Source organism: Zeus faber (genome assembly GCF_960531495.2).
Source record: "Zeus faber genome assembly, chromosome: 16".
Taxonomy (NCBI): domain Eukaryota; kingdom Metazoa; phylum Chordata; class Actinopteri; order Zeiformes; family Zeidae; genus Zeus; species Zeus faber.
The window spans coordinates 28,245,512-28,262,702 of record NC_137202.1 but is presented as its reverse complement, the minus strand read 5'-3'; the positions used below and the strand labels follow the sequence as shown (position 1 = coordinate 28,262,702).

Below are 17,191 nucleotides of genomic sequence, written 5' to 3'. Positions count from 1 at the left end.
TATTCATCAGCAGGCACGTTGCAGTAAATGTTTGAATTTTGATTTGGTGAAATGTATTAATTCCATTTGACCAAGAGGCCTGCGGGTTGAGGCAGCACACGCTGACCCTAACCCTTCGTGAAGGACGGAGACTGAACAAAGCCTGGTGATAGTGAGTGACCGACACGATGCAAATCCCAACTCACTGATAAAAATCACAGCCGGTCCACCATGGGGATGAGCAGGTTGAAGCAGGAATTTGACCAATTTCAGGTTTGCAGTTTTGAAGACTTGCTCTACTTCTCAGGTCTTTGCAGACTGCTTCTCCGATGTGGTGGACAGGGCTCCTAGTGAGCTACAGGTAGAACTCATAGACACTAGCAGTCACGGCAATCCGCGTCAGATATTTCAAAACAAGGACTTATTCAGAAATATCTATCTGTACTGATGGACAGGCAACCACTTCTTTATTTGTGTCCCACGCTTCACTACCCCTTTGGGCTCTTGCCAACACTAACTAGTGACGCCGTCTGGTGATGCTACATAAAAACTGCAATGGAGTGAGTGGGTATGACCGATTTACAGTTGTAATGTTGTAGGGTGAAGATATTTTGTGGGGAGACTAGTTTCCTATGTTGTAGCTACGTTGTTGTGGAGGCTTGTAAAACTAGACATAATATTTATAGAATAGATTCAAGGTTTCATCTCATGTTTTCATTTATTTAGGAAGTAGTCGTGTAATAAGGGGGATAATGTTGAAAGTGATGCAGGTCCTGATCAACCCGTCGGGGTTAGTTTGTAATAATGACCGACGGGCTGCACATGATCATTTACGTATGTCGCTAAAGCCCACTGTCGACAAACCAAACTTCTTGTCTCCCCCTCAGGGGAAGAGGACCTCCCCAGTGGGCCCACGGCGCATTTCAGTTTGAGGCCCCTGGCTTAGACCTTAATAAAAACCCAAATCGTGTTAACTTGCATGCAGGGGAGCCAAGGTGTGTCGTTGTTCCATGTGGAAGCAGCACGGGTTGCGTGTGTGAAGCGTGAAGTGACACAAGCCAAAGACGGTGAGAAGTTATAACATCTACGCAACTGTGACGTCATAATGGCACAGTGTCCATGGCAGCGGTGGATTTACGTGTGTGTTTTTATTCTTTATTCCTATTTCTCCACTGTCACACTGGTCTCATCCTCTTAACCTTTCACCAGCTTTTCTTCCTCTGCTGTTGCCATTTTAATATATTGTTCAATTCATTATAAAACCACAATGCAATTTTACTTGGTGTTTTCAGAATATAAAACAGAATATAGCAAAGATGATTGCATGTCTATTTTACTGGTGTCTTGTTTATTTTGCGTTTTTCTATTTTTGTATGTTGCAAATTTACTTTATTTTATATTACTGTATTTTCATTGACTTTGTTCTAATGTGTGCTGCTGTAACACCGCATTTGAACATATATCAGATATAACAAACACTTTTACTTTTAATACGTGAAGTACATTTAAGAGAAAGTACTTAAATACTTTCTGTCACAGCACAAGTCATTAAAGGTCCTGAGCATTTCTTCCACCTCTGAAATCTCCGACGTGAGAGTTCCCATCTCTCCCACTGGACCCGAACGCACCATAACATCTCGACGCCGGATCGCACACGAAGAAGCTAACACTCTCGGCCATTGTTTAGCTGTTTAGGTTGCGTTCGAGCCAACCCGGGCGGCCGGGACCAAAGCGAGCATCGGCCAGGTATACGTAGTAAACAAACCGCATCGACGCTGTGCTTCATTTTCATCGGGATACGTAGAAGCGCGGTTTGTGCACGGTGTCGCTCTGCCTCGGGAGCTAGCGTGGCGTGTCGCATTTTAGTGACGTCACGCTTTGACATTGGCGCACGGGCAGGTTAGCGCCGCTTTCAGTGTAAACATTTAAAAACGAGCATTTAAAGAAAAAAACATCATAAATAAACAAACACTATATCATAATCATCATGTTACCAGATAACGTTTGATGTCCTCCAATTACAGCACTATACAGGACGTGTACAGTGTTAAAGCGCTCATTACGTATTTTATGCATTGATTTGTGTTGTGTGTAGTTTCCATTGGAATCTACTCTTATGTTATTTATCTGTATAGTACTTATTTTACTGTGTGTGTGTGTATACATGCAGTTGTTTTAAAGGTACATACTGTATTTAACACGTGTTGTGTTAAAGTGAATGTGACATGACAGCTGCAGGTCGTGTCCTGTCTCAGCCTGGCGAGCAGGGGCCTCCATGGCTCTCCTCCGCCGGCTCTGCACCTCCCTCCTCCTGGGTGAGGCCTCCCCACGGAGCCAGCACAGGGTTTTCAGGTGAGCCGTCACCGCGTAAAACAAGTTTAAACGCGCCCCATCACAATCGCAGTCTGTTTGTGCAGTCAAGTAAAGGAATCTGTCTCGGTCAGGGTTGATGTGCTGACAGGGAAGCAGCATAGAAAGCTCGACATTCTAAAAAAACAAAGACAAGCTAGAACGTCCACCATCTGCTGAATGCATCAAATAACTCAGGATGAAGTGGCTGAGTGGTTGCCAGCATCAACTGTAGGAGTTGGAATGTATGAGGTCACAATAATATCATGTATTCAGTTTGGTGTTGTCTCTGTAATCGACCTAAAGACCCGATAATGACTAATATAATAACTATAACTCCAATTTTCCGTCTTTGGCAGCGTGTCTGCTGTGGCCGCTGCCATCCAGAAGATGAGCCGCGTGCGCGTGGTGGACAACAGTTCCCTGGGCAACACGCCGTACCACCGCGCGCCCAGGGTCATCCACGTCTACACCAAGAACGGCGTGGGGAAGGTGGGAGACAAGGTGCTGCTCGCCATCAAAGGACAGAAGAAGAAAGCTCTGATCGTGGGACACAAGATGCCCGGCGAGCGCATGACCCCCAGGTTCGACTCCAACAATGTGGTTCTGATCGAGGACAACGGGAACCCGACCGGGACCAGGATCCGGGCGCCCGTCCCCACGCACCTGAGGAGGATGGAGGGAGACTACTCCAAGCTGCTCGCCATCGCTAGCAAATTTGTTTAATTCTGATAAACATTCATCTGTTGTATTCGCGGTTGGTTCGACATTATGAAGTTCATCCTCTAAAGGTGTTGTGAGTGTTCAATCATGTGAGTGTCAGAAACTGCAATTTTTTAGTTTTGTTTATAAAGGGCCAATTCTGAGACCAGACGCATATCATGGGTCAATGTTTTTATTGAAGGCACGTCATAAATACACAAACAGGACTTGCACAGCCGTGCATTCAAACTGTTCTGGTTCTGAGATTCTGAACATAGTGAATTATCTGTGATTTCTACTTGTAATACTTTATATTAACAGTGAAACCAGTGTACAATTAACTTTAGTTTCTCTAATCCAGTGGGAGAATAATTCAATTATATTTGATTTGATTCTCAATTTGTTTGGCAAAATCAAATGCAGAGCCCATGCAGCCAGTGGATCGAGTCCTTGCTGCCCCCTGCAGGTGTAAAACTGGATAACGCCAAAGTGATTTAGAGGTGGTTTTCATCATGAAATAAAAACGACATTTATGATGAAAATGATTGTGATCATTCACCATCCTACTGCCTTAAAGCCTGCGGTAATAATATTTATAAAACTTAATATAAAAAAGAAATATTATTCCTTCACATAACACTCACTGCTTCCTGTCGGTGGATAAGACAACATGCAGAGCGACAGACACAAACAGTAAAATGCACCTTTTAGTTTTTATCTGGTTCCTTGAACCATGCCGTCAGCTACTGTGCAGCTACGTAGCACGACTCTGTTACACTTTAAAGTTTCCATGGTTTAGGCTATAATATGGTGAGCATTGCTTTCCATTCTACAGTTCCTGAGGTGGGATGTGTTAGAAGGGTCGCTTAAAAGAAACTAAAGCTACATATTCCCAGGGCTCCCTGATCCTCTTCACCCACACATGGTCATGTAGAGCCACTGGAGAGGGACAGCAGGACACACTCGAGTTAGGACACAAAAATTCAACAAAAACAACAGAATTCACCTTTGATAGAAGACGTTACCTCTGTGATATTCATTTCAGCCAAGCCCGTTCCCTCCTTGTCGAGCTGCTGGAAGGATCCTGTTGACAACGCAAGATGCTTAAAAAAAGGCAGATCTTTCATATAATAATATTTTATATGTAATACTTCCAGTTGTGCTACTCACTGAACATGGCTTCCAGCTTCACTAAGCAGCAGATGAAGTGGTCAAAGTTGATGCTGTCGTTATCGGCGTAGCGCGCCACCAGAATCTGGTTCAGTTTGTTGTTCAGTTTAAATCCTGCAGAGAAAGTTTAATGACATACATGTACATGTACATGTAAGTTATTTAACTCTGTGTGTGTGTGTGTGTAATATATACACATATGCAGTATTCTGTATATACATAAGACTGTACCTGCTGCCTCCACCGCCAGACGCATCTCATATGAGCTCATGGCTCCAGATTTGTCGAGGTCAAACTGTCTGAAAATGACCTTGACACAAAGAGAAATAAAATAACCTTCAGGTGTTATATAAATAATAATAATAACAACAATACAGATAAACATACGTACACAGCTACAGCTGACTACATTAACTTGAGCCCAATGTGGATCAGGCAGTACCTGCCTGTACCAGTAGAGTACAAATGGTACATCGCAGCAGTGGTGTCGTGAAATATGCTGTAATGTGATGTATAGTAAATATATATACAGTTTAAGTATAAGCAGTTTAGTAGTGATAATGACATTATAATAATGGTTAGTCTAATAATAACAATAATAATGAGGATAAGGATGGAGGAATTAAATGTTTCTTAACACCATGTACATAGTTATGTGTTAAAATATAAAGTTCTCACCAGCCATTTCCGAATCTTATTCCAGAGGATCTGGAACTCGACCAGACCCAGGCGAGCGCTTCCGTCCTTCTGGGTCTGGGTCAAGGACGCAGACCGACACCAACACACCGCTCCGTCCTTTCTGTCATTTATTTCCTTCCTATTGTCTCTTTCCTTTCTATTATTTCTATCCTTTCCATTGTTTCTATCCCTTCTTCCCTGTCTGTTGTCTCTATCCTTCCTAATGTTTCTATTCTTTCTATCGTTTGTGTAGTTTCTGATTGTTTCTCTCCATCGTATCTATTGTTTATGTATCAGTCGATCGTGTTTCCTTCTTTGGAGTTTCAACTCAGAGAGGATACGTCCATGAGGTTCACCATCATGCGGCAGGACTCCATGCTGAAGCCGTCCGTCTGCAGATCTTTGTCTAAAGCGACGGGAGGTGAAGTGGAAAAAGGGCACAGTGTGCGTCAGGCCGAGGACGACGTTCAGCGGGACAGAAGGGAGTGAAATAACAAAAAAGCACCACTCACGTCGAGACACCACCCTGTTCAGGATGGTCCTGAGCTCGCGAACCGAGATCTCCATGTCCTGACGAACGGAGAGAAGGAAGGAAGGAAAGAAGAAAAACTCCAGTTAAACCCGTCCGTCCCCCCCCCCCCCCCCGGGAGTCATAAAGATCCTAAAACTGAACCGACCTCCCCGGCTAACTGGGCGAACATGGACTTGAAGGAATCCTCAATGTCGTCTTCAGTGAGATCCTCCTGTGGGCGAGGGAAAGATGAGCACATCGGGTGGAAAGCAGAAGATTATGTAAAGATGATTTAAAGCAGAGTACGACTCCGTGCACTCCACTTCTTAAACATTTCTAGAACCCGACCTCATCTTCCAAATCAGCGGAGATTTCATCGTCCAGCTCCCTGGAACGAGAGGAAAATATTAAGGTGGAGGAGCTCTTAAGGAACACTGGTGGTACAAGTACTTCAGTGTACTTGAATGACAATAATAATACATCTGATTATTATATATAAGATATGATACTTTACTGCATATCCTGTGTATATTCAAATTCAGACTTTGACTCCTCTACTCCACAACATTTCAAAACAAATATCTGTACTTTTTACTCTACGTTTCTAAAAAAAAATAGAAAAGAACTGATTTATATTTGTCAGTGCTTATGACTCCGCCGGTAGTATTTACAGCAACTAGTAATCATGTAAGAACCCCTGCAGGAAGAAGCTGCAGTCGTACTTCATGAAGCATTCCACAGATTCTACTCTCAATGCACCCGGCCCCACGGCGCCGCGTGCCAAACCTACTGCGTCTCCGACTGCTTCTCGGTGAAGACGCGCAGCACGAAGTCGGCCTCCTGGCTGGGGTCGAAGGTGGAGGGCACCACCAGGTACTCCCCCGGCGGCAGGCGGAGCCGCGTGCTCACCTCCCGCAGGTTGATGAAGGTCTCGGAGCGCGCGCACGACGAGTGCGTCAGGAAGAAATCCTTCTTCAGGTGCACGTTTTGGCAGCCGCGGTACTGAGGAGCACAGAGGGACGGCACGCTGCTCTCTCATTTAGGATTTAGGTTTATAGACAGAATCAAATCCAGGATATACAAAGATCCTGTAGGACTTTCATACAAAAAATATTATTTTTTTCTACCTTTACTAAAAGCAAAGCCTGTCCTATAGAATAGTAACAAAAACATATTTTTTGTTACACACACACACACACACACACACACACACACACACACACACACACACACACACACACACACACACACACACACACACACACACACAAGTTGAAAATAAATTAAGATCTGAATCTCAATCTAGGATTGAGATCAGGACGTTGGCGGCGGCGGAGATACCTCATCTGGAATCTGCAGGAGAAAGAAAGAGAGACGGGGAGAGGAGGTGAGACGAGGCCGAGCAGCGAGTCACGAAGCGAGACGGGGGGCGTGGCCTCACCTCGTAGATGGCGAAGCCGATGGTGTGCATGTCCTGGCCCTGGCGCCGGTGCCGCCGCCGGTCCTTCTGCATCAGCGCCACCAGGAAGCTGCAGGCCACCTCGTCGTCCTCGGGGTCGTCGTCCTCCTCCAGCAGCGTGATCTTGTACTGGGGGTTGATCCAGAACGTGTCTGCGCAGAACGAAACCGTTTTTAATTCATGTAAGTGTTTGTCTACGTCTGTGACTCATTTCAATTCAATTATTTATTTGAAGTTTGTCAAATGTCAGTGTGGGTTTTATGTTCCCCTTGTTGACAGGTGCACGTGCAGCTAATGTCCACTAGATGGCGATAGTACATGTCCCTCGATATGAGTCAATGCGACCGAGTGAGGTCATTGTTGAATTTGGGAGAGTCCGTCAGTGCGGCTCCTTCATGCTTCTCCTCTTTCCACCAACAGAGCGTTATTGGGAAACAGCAGAGGGGCCGCCGTGCAGAGCCTGAAAATCTAACTACAGGTCGCACCCCCGTGTAAATCGTGTAAACGAGCAGTGATCGGTCGATCAGGGAAGGATCCGGTGGCACTGGGGTCGGACCACAGAAATAAAGCAAAGAACCAAACTGTGAAAATACACAGATGGAGAGATTTAAGATTCATTTTGAGAATCTTACTCTTTTGTGTGCACACTTTTGTAAAGAATATGTTTTAAATGTTTTTTGTTTTCGGTTGGTTCTGGCTGGATAAATGCCATGCTGCCCTCTAGTGGCCGTAAGAAAGACGCGTGTTCGAGGCCACACTCACTGGGGTGGTTCCTGCAGCCCCCTGCCGAGCTGCCCCTCCTCCAGGCTCCGTGGAACTTGATGGTGTTCCAGTGGCTGAGGCTCTCCTCGCTCAGAGCGTCTGGGGTCAAGTTGCAGATCTCTAGGCGCGAGAACTGGCGCAAGAACTCGCTGAAGGACATCCTGCACGACAACGGGGTCGGATTAGATTAAAAATAAATAAATAAATAAATAAGAAAAATAAAAACGCAAAAAACAGCGTCACCGCGTCTACGGAGACGCTTGGAAACCTCGTTCACTTCATCACGATACGAAGGACGTCGTACCAGAACTCCCCGTCCTCCATCTGGAGGTGCAGGTCTTCCCGCTCGGATGGGTCGATCTCATCCCACTCCCTGGAGCTGAATAACGACAGGAGCACAACGATAAACAATCAGTTATTAAAGTGGTAATCCGTAATATTATTTGGTTTAACAATCCCACATTTTATATTTATATATTTCCAATTTATAATAAATCATTCAATAGATTTGTGTTCTGCATGTGATGTGCGTTATGCGGTTTCCAGCGGTGGTGGCGGCACAGCTAGTTGTGGTCAATAAGCTGTTGATTTGGATGATATATTCACAAAAAATAACAAAACATATCCCTGTGTGGTGTACTCCACCCAACACACCCCATCTGATGCATCCCCCCCCCACCCTGAGCGTCTCACTTGTCGCTCCAGGCCCCGGTCCACTCCACCTGACCCCAGGGGTTCCGGACCCGGATCAGCCGCTCTGTGCGACCGTGGTGCTCCACCTGGAGAACCGGAGGGGGGGGGGTGAGTCTCACACGTCGCACGCAACTTTTCGAAACCGGCAAAGATCGACACCAACCTGCTTGAGGGCCGTGACGGAGTAGGCGTGGCCTTTCACCAACTTCTTGAATGTCACGGCCTCCATGTCGAAAGCGCTGGTGATCTGCAGCCACACAAAAACACACGAGAATTTAAGTCCGAGAAACGTTTTAACCGTGGACAACAGAGTGATTTCCTGGTTTTTGGGACCACAGACCGATCGGTGTATTGATCGGTGTATTGATCGGTGTGTCTGGGGGTCTCACGTCGATGGAGCAGCCCATCAGCGATCCTCTCTCCAGAGCTTTCCCGATGGTCCGGTACAGATCCCGGGGCGCTCGGCGCAGCTCGTACATCTCCGACACGCCGCCGGTGAAGTCCTCGAAGCCTTCGGTCGTGCTTCCCCCAGAGAGAGCCTCGTACGAGCCGTTCAGCCTGCAGCGGAACACAGCATTTTACGGCTTGCTCGCCGAGGCAGCATGAAGCGAGGCTGAATAATTGAAGGGTGATGCTCACTTGGCATAGGCCTTCTCCAGCAGGGCGCTCCAGAACTCGTTCCCCTCGGCAGAGTGCACGAACATCAGCTCCCCGTCTTTGACCGGCAACCTGTCGTCAATCACCACCTCCGTCCATTCGCCAAACTGCCAGAACTGCAACACGGAGGGAATCATTCAGGAAAGAGCGGAGAGAAGCTGCAGCGAGGACGACGGGAGACGGAGAGATCAGAGAGAACCTGGAAACGGAAGATTCCGGCATAGTCGTCCTGGAAGGACTGGCCATGTGGGACCACCCTGTGGAGGAGACGCTCGTTCAGGGTGAGGGATGCGATGGCAGCGAGGAGCCAGCAGTCCCCTGAGGGAGAGGAGACATGAACTCATATAACACCAACAGTACTATTATCCTAATCTCATATTTAAGGGAGCTGCAGCAGTGATGTTCCAGGAGGATCATCGTCCGTGTCCAATGTTTTGGTAACTTTTCATTTGTAACACAATAGGAACACAGGGTTTTCTCTGCACTTGTCCTTCATCGGGGCCCCTGGTGACGGGTCCACGCTTCCACGCCCAGTTTTCCAAAAGACAGATTCTGGATTTGACATCCGGGACTCACCTAGCGCTCCCTGACAGATGTCTGTTCGGGTGGCTCCGCCCAGAATAAACTGAGGATCATCCGTCAGCTCCTGCAGGAAAACAAAAAAGCTTGCGTCACCCTCACGTGAAGGACGAACATATCAATCCATAGTAGAGCTAGTGTTTCAGAGGTGGAATACCCGGGGACAGAAAGTTTAATTCCACTCCAGGATTTAGAGCCAACCATGTGGATTTACTGATCAGGGTCGACCCAAAGGCCCAAACTGTACATCTGGAGCTAAAACATGAAACCAGGAATTTTATTTTCTGAACCTTGAATTTTTCACCTCTGCCATTTGTTATCGACACCTGTAAGTGAAACGGATAAAAAATATATTCAGTTTCAAGTTTATTTGTCATATGCGTGGACTCGGACTTCAGCTCAACAAGGCAAGTGAAAGATAAGTCAGAACTAAATGAGTCATTTTCACAGCCAAGTCTGCAACCAAATAAAACCTTCAATGGAAATGCCGAGGTTTTGGAGCCCTCAGCCTGGTTTCCAGAGACCCCCCTGAAAAACCATCTGGCCTCTGAGTTCATCCATCTCTCCATCCACCGAACAGACGCCGGAACAACTTCCTGTTTTGTTTTTTTCTAATGTTGTTTGAATGCCCGCGGTTGAACCTGACGAGGTCTATTTCAGACTCCATCACCCGGAGGACGCTGCAGTAAACAGGCATCGCCCGGGGTGCTGTTGGAGGCGCTGAGGTCCGGCAGCTGCAGAGGAACTGCGAGTCTGAGCGAGTCTCAGCCTGTCCGGCCCCGTTTCAGACTTTAAACCTGGTGCTGTCGCTGTGTGTACACTGTACGCAGCCGTCAACAGCTGTCAATAAACAGTCCGCTGCAACACAGACACGCACGTGGTGAAATATTACACCGCATGCTGTCAGCAGTTTGGGAACCAATAAGTTAAAGGAGCATTTTACCCATTTCCAATATAAAAAAATGTACTTATTGTAATTTGCTTTGGACAAAAGCTAAATGACATACTGTTAAGTAATGTAATGTCATTAAAATGGCCCAGACTATCCGCCCCCAGTTGTTATGCGGTAGATCAAACCACTTACTCCACATCTCTGTTTCTGGGAAGAGGGAAATTGGAGGCTGTGACACAGTGTGATGTTGTTTTTTATGTTTTTTCTTATGCTGAACAAGTGTGGTTTTCCTTTAAGGTTCTTAAGTATCAGTGCAGAAAACCTCCCGGAACCCTTGCAGTTAGTTCTCTCACCGTGGGCCGGAGCCACTCCACGTCCCTGGTCTTGGCGGAGTGGGGGGCCAGCTCCTTGAAGCCCAGGGAGTGGGGCTCAGTGGGGAAGCAGGGGTCCTCGAACAGGCCGCCCCCCTCCAGACATTCCTGCTTCAGGGCCTCGTAGTCCTGGTTGGCAAACTGCAGCGCCTGCTCCTTGGAGCCCATGCCCTCCGCCCGCAGCCTGCTGGCGTGTATGCTCGCTGATATTCCTTCTGAATACATGCTGAAGACAGATATAAACACGGGTCTGGGTGGGGCGCACGGCACCTGCTATATATAGCAGCAGGTTAATCAGTGGCAACACAAGCTGCAGAATAGCAGGAGATTTAGTTTGTAGAGGGGATGCACGACGTGCAGCAAAACAGTGCTGATCAAACGGGGAAGGATCTGTTTTCTACTAGTCTGGTCTGACTCCTACAGTGACTAATTAGACTGTGATCTGGGTTTGGCATTGGCTCGTTAGATTCCACTTCACACAAACATTGAAACTTTCCCCTTTTAAACATTTAAACTTAAACGGCAATCACAGAATTTGTTTTTAATTCCTCAAAAGATGATTCGCTATAGTTATTAAATCTGCAAAAAAGTTCAGTTTTGATGTTATTGACTAGGACGGGATGTTATGGCACATGTAAGGTGATTGGAAACAAAGTTAGTGCGGAGGGAAGTTTAATGTATAAACCGGTAAAAACTGAAAGTCCAAATCAGGAGTTAGAGAGAGAGGGCGTGAGGATCTGAATTTGGCTGTGAAACAACGAGGAGAGGGTGCTACTGTACCTGGTACGTCTACAAGCGGGTTGGGGGAGAATGTGAAAAACAAGACATGTCACTCAGGTTCACACATTCAGAACGAACGCAGCTTGATACTTAACTCTCAAATATCTACATAACCGTGCTGTAAGAGACAGCAGGTACAATGTTTTGTATAATGGTCAACAAAGACCTTCAACTGATATATCTGTTCATAAAATAGTGTAAAGAGTAAAGTTGTTTTTTGCCTTTACGGTAACCGTGAGATGGTGCATTTAAGTGCCCCACTGCACCCCAGAGGAATTCTAATGTCCAAGTTAGTCCATCGCTACGCAGTTGACTTGAGGAGAGGCATGGACGGGGTCCAGCGAGAGCACAGACAGACTCCATTAGAGGAATTGCTTAGTGAGGGGGAAGGTGCTGCGCGCACTGATGATGGAAAACAATGACGAATGAGGATGATGTTTCTAACTGGAGGAGCTAGCAGATCTGTGTGTGAACAGACCCTGTGAAGGCCCCACGGACCCCAGGCAGGAATGCTAAGCAGCCGGGGCCCACAGGACAAACAGCTGATCCACACAGTCCTGCTGTGGAACCTTCTAAAAACACACTTGACCCGATAAAGCCCCAAATAAGCAATAAGTGCCAGAGATGACCTCAGTGGAAAGTTGGCCAAAATGGACCAATAGATGGCCAAATTCCCTGATCTATTAAAACATTTTCCATCCAATGGGATTGCTAGGATGAACAATAGCACCCATTGAGAATACAAGTGTAGTCTTTAAAATAAAGAATTTTAAAAAGTATTGCACTTTGTGATATTACAACCACGGGCTTTCCAGACCAGTGGGGTCCACCTCTACATGCACAGGGTTCAGGGGTAGGTCATCTATTAGTCTGTGTTCATCTATTCCAGTGGAATGCCCTGGTGGCCTGCCCCACTGGTGCTGATATTGGACATTATAATAAAAGGCATAATAATAAGAAAGACATACTACTACTACTACTACTACTAATAATAATAATAAATAAATAATAATTAAAAATACTACTTCTTATAATAATAAACGCATAATAATAATAATAATAATAATAATAATAATAATAAAAGCACCATAATAATAACACTACACGCATAATAATAAATGAATAAATAAATAATGATAATAATAAAAGCATAATAATAATAATAAAAGCACCATAATAATAACACTACACGCATAATAATAAATGAATAAATAAATAATGATAATAATAACAAATGCATAATAATAATAAAAGCATAATAATAATAACAATAATAATAATAATAATAAAAGCATCGTAATAAATCAGTGCTGTGCTTCTGCTTTCACAGCACCTGTTCAGGGGCCTGCAGTGCCGCTTCTATTGTGCACAGATCCAAGTCCAGGCAGAGATTTAATGAAGATAAAACCAGATTTTGGCCCCAATTCACGGAAAACAGACTTTTCCACCGCCGCGTTGTGTCCTAACGCAGCTTCCAGTATAAATAGAGAATAAACGGGACATAAGGTCAACAACAACAACAAGGAACAACCCCAGCGAACGTCTGTGTACATCTGCACATATAACCCTGAAATGATGCGGGAATAAAGGAATAAAGCCCGACTCACCAAAACGGAGTCCGGCGATCTGCCAGAGGGGAGAACCGTGAACCGTGAGGCTGCGGCGGAACGATCCCACCCGGAGGGAGGAGCCTCTGCCCGGCCTCCGCTGCTGGAATAGCGGCCTGCAGCCCAGAGGGGGCGTCCCGGAACAGCGGCTTGATAGTGACTCAACAGCTGACTGGACAACTTGTTCAATCCGCAAAATAGCTCCGTTTTGGCGCGGTGAGCGGAACCCGGTGCGGTGAGCGGAACCCGGTGCGGTGAGCGGAACCCGGTGCTGCGGCGGATCTCAAGCGACTGGGGACATTGGAGTTCTGGCGGAGGGAGGTTTAACGTCGGGGGTGTCCCGGGACAGCGGAGGGGGTGTCCCGGGACAGCGGAGGGGGTGTCCCGGGACAGCGGCCTGCAGTCCGGAGGGGGCGTGTCGGACCGGAAGAGGCTGAAATGAAGGCGAACACGCTGTTCTGACACGGACCGTGTTTTATAACCATCCACTGTCCGCTACCATAGGTTTCGCTGTCAAATTCAAATTTCAGATCCAGTGCAAAGCTGTTAAAAACGACCCTGACGTTACCAGATGAATTCCCAAATGGCCAGAGCGCCTTCGATAGACCTACAACCAATCAGAATGTTGAATCCGCTATTGACGTCAGCAGCAGCCATCTTGGTAAGGTGCCTCAACGACGATAGCGGATTACAACAGACTGTTCCCCCACGTCAGCGGCAGCCATCTTGGCAAGGTCCAACGGCGCTCCTCTGATTGGCCCGACGCTGTCATGGTCGGCGGAAACCTGTTTGAATGGGAGGGTTGCCAGACGTATTCTGCAGAGCTGCAGGTTGCTGTTGAAAAAACACCATTAGGTCTAAAGCCTCTGAAATGCTAACTTTTTAAAGCAACTTTATTTATAAGAAAGAGAACAGCACAGTGACAAACTTAAAGCTGTGCAATTCAAATGAGGTTTCCTGTCCAGAACAGTCACGCCTCCATGAAAGGAAGCAGGTTTAAACTGCAGCTGCTTGTATATAAAAAAAATAACAAAATAGTCACATTGAAAAGAGAAAGAAAACAAAAAGTAAACACCAAAACAACCAGGATTTAAATGGTGAAATAACATAATAACCTAAAAAAAAGAATATACAAGCAGAGAAAGTTGAATTATTAAATTGATAATGAAATAAACGTAAGGAACTGAGCAAGGGGCCTGAATAAAATATAATCAGATATAAGTTTGCACAGTTTCCTGCCACGAGCGTTTTTAAGTTAAACATTTTTTTTAACCTTTTTTTTATAATTTTTTATACATTTATACATTTTTGTACATACATTTATACATACATTTATACATACATGTATACATACATGTATACATACATTTATACATACATTTATACATACATACATACATACATAAACATAGATTTATACATACATTTATACATACATTTATACATACATACATACATATATATACAAATATATACATATACATACATTTATACATAGAGAAAAATGTTTTTTTTGTTTGCATTCCACTATGGGGGGCGGGGGGGTTTGCAAAGCAACATTAATGTTTGTAATATTTTGTCGTGATGACGGCGTTCTCCAATATCACTCCTCACTGGACGGTTTGGGGTTTTTGAGGGTTTGGAGCTCTGCCAGTCGTGCAAGGACTTCCATGCGTTTTTGACGGTGTCAAAGGAAACAGGTTCAGTCGTTTCCACATTTGTCTCGAAATCTCGTTTCCAAAACGCAAAGCTGCTGAATGACAGAGCTGCACAACACGATGTCACCGAGCGGCTGTCAAAATAACTCCTGCAGCTGAATGGGGCCAAAGTTCATTTAGTCAAAAATGAGAGTTGACGCAGGTCACTTATTGTGAGTCTTTAGTTTTGCTGCGTCTGGCTCGTTCATTCAAATCCAAATAAAGTCTCGGCTCAGTGATGAGGTCAGGGACGTCCACGCACAAGCCCCCAACTACTCAAGATCATTTGGTGCTTTAATCAAAGTGACAAAGGTCAGAGATAAAGAGCGACACAGGCGCTGAAGCCTCCGTCCGTGCTCCCCCGAAAATAAACACTTCTACGCTGATACTTACACAGAAACGTTCTTCTCCGTTTGTGTCGTTTACCTTGAAGCGCCGCGGCCCGTTCTGTTGACGGCTCGTTAAACTGTGAGGCCTCCCCGGTTCAAGCAGCCATTCAGGGCTTTTAAGAAGCACTTTGTGGAGGATGCAGCGTCCGTGGAGGATGAGTAGGGTTGTGGTCATTTCCTGCTTTTAAGGGGTTGGTTCAATTTATTACATAATAAAATATATATATTCTGTATATTTTAATATATTTGACTTTTTCTGTTTTTTTTGGCTATTTGTGTATATTTGGCAATCTTTAATATTATTATAATTATATTATATAATATAATTTTTTATTATTATTATTATTATTACAATTATTACTATTATTATTATTATTGTTATTATTATTAATAATAATAATAATAATAATAATAATAATAATACTATAATTATTATTATTATTAATATTATTATTATCATTATTATTATTTTCTTTTCAGACTGTTAAGTTTCCTTCCCTCCCTCTGAAGTCCAAGCTGAATTCAGAGACGCGTTGTGATGTTGGTGTGGTCTGATATTTATCTAAATATAATCAACTTAACAAACTCTTACTCCAAAGTGGTTGATGTGAAGGAAAATCACAGCTACATTGATATGACATCCACAGTTTGCTCAGTATCATTATGCAGCTTTTACATCGATCTCAAACACACAAGATATAAAGACTATGTTTTTGTATGCTTTTGTGCTGCCAGAAATGTCGTCATAGCAACCCACTCAAATATAGTGACGAACTGTTTTGTTGATACAAAAGTTGTTGATCCAGGTCTTGGGTATATAATGAAGTCAAAATAGTTGATCAAATCTGATGTCTAAATAGGTTAAAACAAGGTTTTATCACAACTGCCCACAACTTTATTTCAGTTGACGACCTCAGAGGGTTAGTACCGATCGTCCGTAGAAACGCATCGATCCTCGCCGTAATCCCTCCTGCTGTTCATGAGATAAGATAAGAGCAGCAGGTCAAACCCCCGTCCCCACACACAGGAGAGGAGCCCTTGCAATGACATGTGTTGGCCTGCTCCGGGCGTGTTGCACCTAGCCCCCTGTCCACAATGAACTGGTGTCTTCTCACCCCCATCGTCTGTGTCTCTGTGGTGGAGGGGCCTGAAAACGCCACTTGGCAGGGGCGTGGCAGGCGGATCTACCATAGTATAATAAATATAAATGTAAACTCGTTAATGCTGGGGTGAAATGCCAATATACACAATGCCAAAGGTAGCAGCTACAGTACGGGTCATACATTTAAGATTATCTGTAAGGTGCAACCAAATGTACAAATGCAAGAAATTGAACAAGTTAATGGCGTGGTGCAGTCACTAGATATTAACGTTTCCCAAAATGCAGTGATTACAATATCAACCATTGAATGGTAAGGTGCAAATCCAATATATAATGTCCAAATATCACAGGTACACAGTTAGGATCACAGAGATGTATGAGGAGTGCAAACGTCCGTGTATGTAGTATGTCAAACTGAAGTACAGGTGGATGTACTGATTCTAATGTTCAATGATTATGTCCATGACATCTGACATAACGTCCCTGTTATTGCACATTACTCCGTCCCAAAAATCAAAGAGTTGTATGTAAACGTACCTGGAGGAATAAGCTCAATTCTAGATTGGATTCTAAGAAACGCGCTTGTCTGTCATGTATTTGAAAAGAAGGAAAAGTTGATGCTGCGATGCTTTATGAGTAGAATAGCAGCAGAACGATCAGAGTCGTAGCGCCCAAAGGACGAGGGCGGGGCCGGGTGGGAAGGGAGGAACCCACTTGATGCTCGGGTGGAAATAAAAGCATCCCGGTGGGGGAAAGGAGCCTCCGGGACGACAGCACGAGCGCTTTCCTGTTCTCCCTGTTCTCATTCTGGTCC

At 45.0% G+C, this 17,191-nt stretch overlaps 2 protein-coding genes across 3 annotated transcripts; one reads left to right on the top strand and one right to left on the bottom strand.

Annotated features, from left to right (window-relative positions):
* The first annotated feature begins 1,596 nt into the window (after positions 1-1,596).
* On the top strand, positions 1,597-3,205 carry mrpl14 (mitochondrial ribosomal protein L14). Of its 2 annotated transcripts, none has more exons than XM_080017111.1 (3): positions 1,597-1,725; positions 2,212-2,331; positions 2,688-3,205. In XM_080017111.1, exons 2-3 carry the CDS (start codon positions 2,255-2,257, stop codon positions 3,052-3,054), a joined length of 444 nt encoding a protein of 147 aa, XP_079873237.1. In that variant the 5' UTR covers positions 1,597-1,725; positions 2,212-2,254; the 3' UTR covers positions 3,055-3,205. The 2 variants fall into 2 exon arrangements, with proteins under 2 accessions (XP_079873237.1, XP_079873238.1); XM_080017112.1 differs by having other exon boundaries at positions 1,609-1,725; positions 2,235-2,331.
* Positions 3,206-3,207: 2 nt separating this feature from the next.
* LOC307242599 (calpain-1 catalytic subunit-like) lies at positions 3,208-13,525 on the bottom strand. The gene is made up of 22 exons (XM_080017110.1): positions 13,190-13,525; positions 10,785-11,028; positions 9,537-9,606; positions 9,160-9,278; positions 8,943-9,076; positions 8,693-8,861; positions 8,467-8,550; positions 8,304-8,389; positions 7,915-7,989; positions 7,611-7,771; positions 6,831-7,000; positions 6,731-6,742; positions 6,180-6,391; positions 5,738-5,777; positions 5,556-5,621; positions 5,391-5,448; positions 5,220-5,284; positions 4,879-4,947; positions 4,432-4,510; positions 4,201-4,314; positions 4,056-4,114; positions 3,208-3,969 (listed from the first exon to the last, which is right to left on the bottom strand). Exons 2-22 carry the CDS (start codon positions 11,025-11,027, stop codon positions 3,943-3,945), a joined length of 2,112 nt encoding a protein of 703 aa, XP_079873236.1. The 5' UTR covers position 11,028; positions 13,190-13,525; the 3' UTR covers positions 3,208-3,942.
* Positions 13,526-17,191: the final 3,666 nt, after the last annotated feature.

What these genes read in the sequence shown, in the direction of transcription:
- mrpl14 (XM_080017111.1), top strand. Translation starts at nt 2,255, where the DNA reads ATGGCTCTCCTCCGCCGGCTCTGCACCTCCCTCCTCCTGGGTGAGGCC. An exon ending in AGCCAGCACAGGGTTTTCAG is followed by an intron (nt 2,332 to 2,687) that starts GTGAGCCGTCAC and finishes CGTCTTTGGCAG; the next exon opens with CGTGTCTGCTGTGGCCGCTG.
- LOC307242599 (XM_080017110.1), bottom strand. Translation starts at nt 11,027, where the DNA reads ATGTATTCAGAAGGAATATCAGCGAGCATACACGCCAGCAGGCTGCGG. An exon ending in CCGCTGATTTGGAAGATGAG is followed by an intron (nt 5,622 to 5,737) that starts GTCGGGTTCTAG and finishes CCTCGCCCACAG; the next exon opens with GAGGATCTCACTGAAGACGA. An exon ending in TCTGGCGGTGGAGGCAGCAG is followed by an intron (nt 4,315 to 4,431) that starts GTACAGTCTTAT and finishes CTTTCTCTGCAG; the next exon opens with GATTTAAACTGAACAACAAA.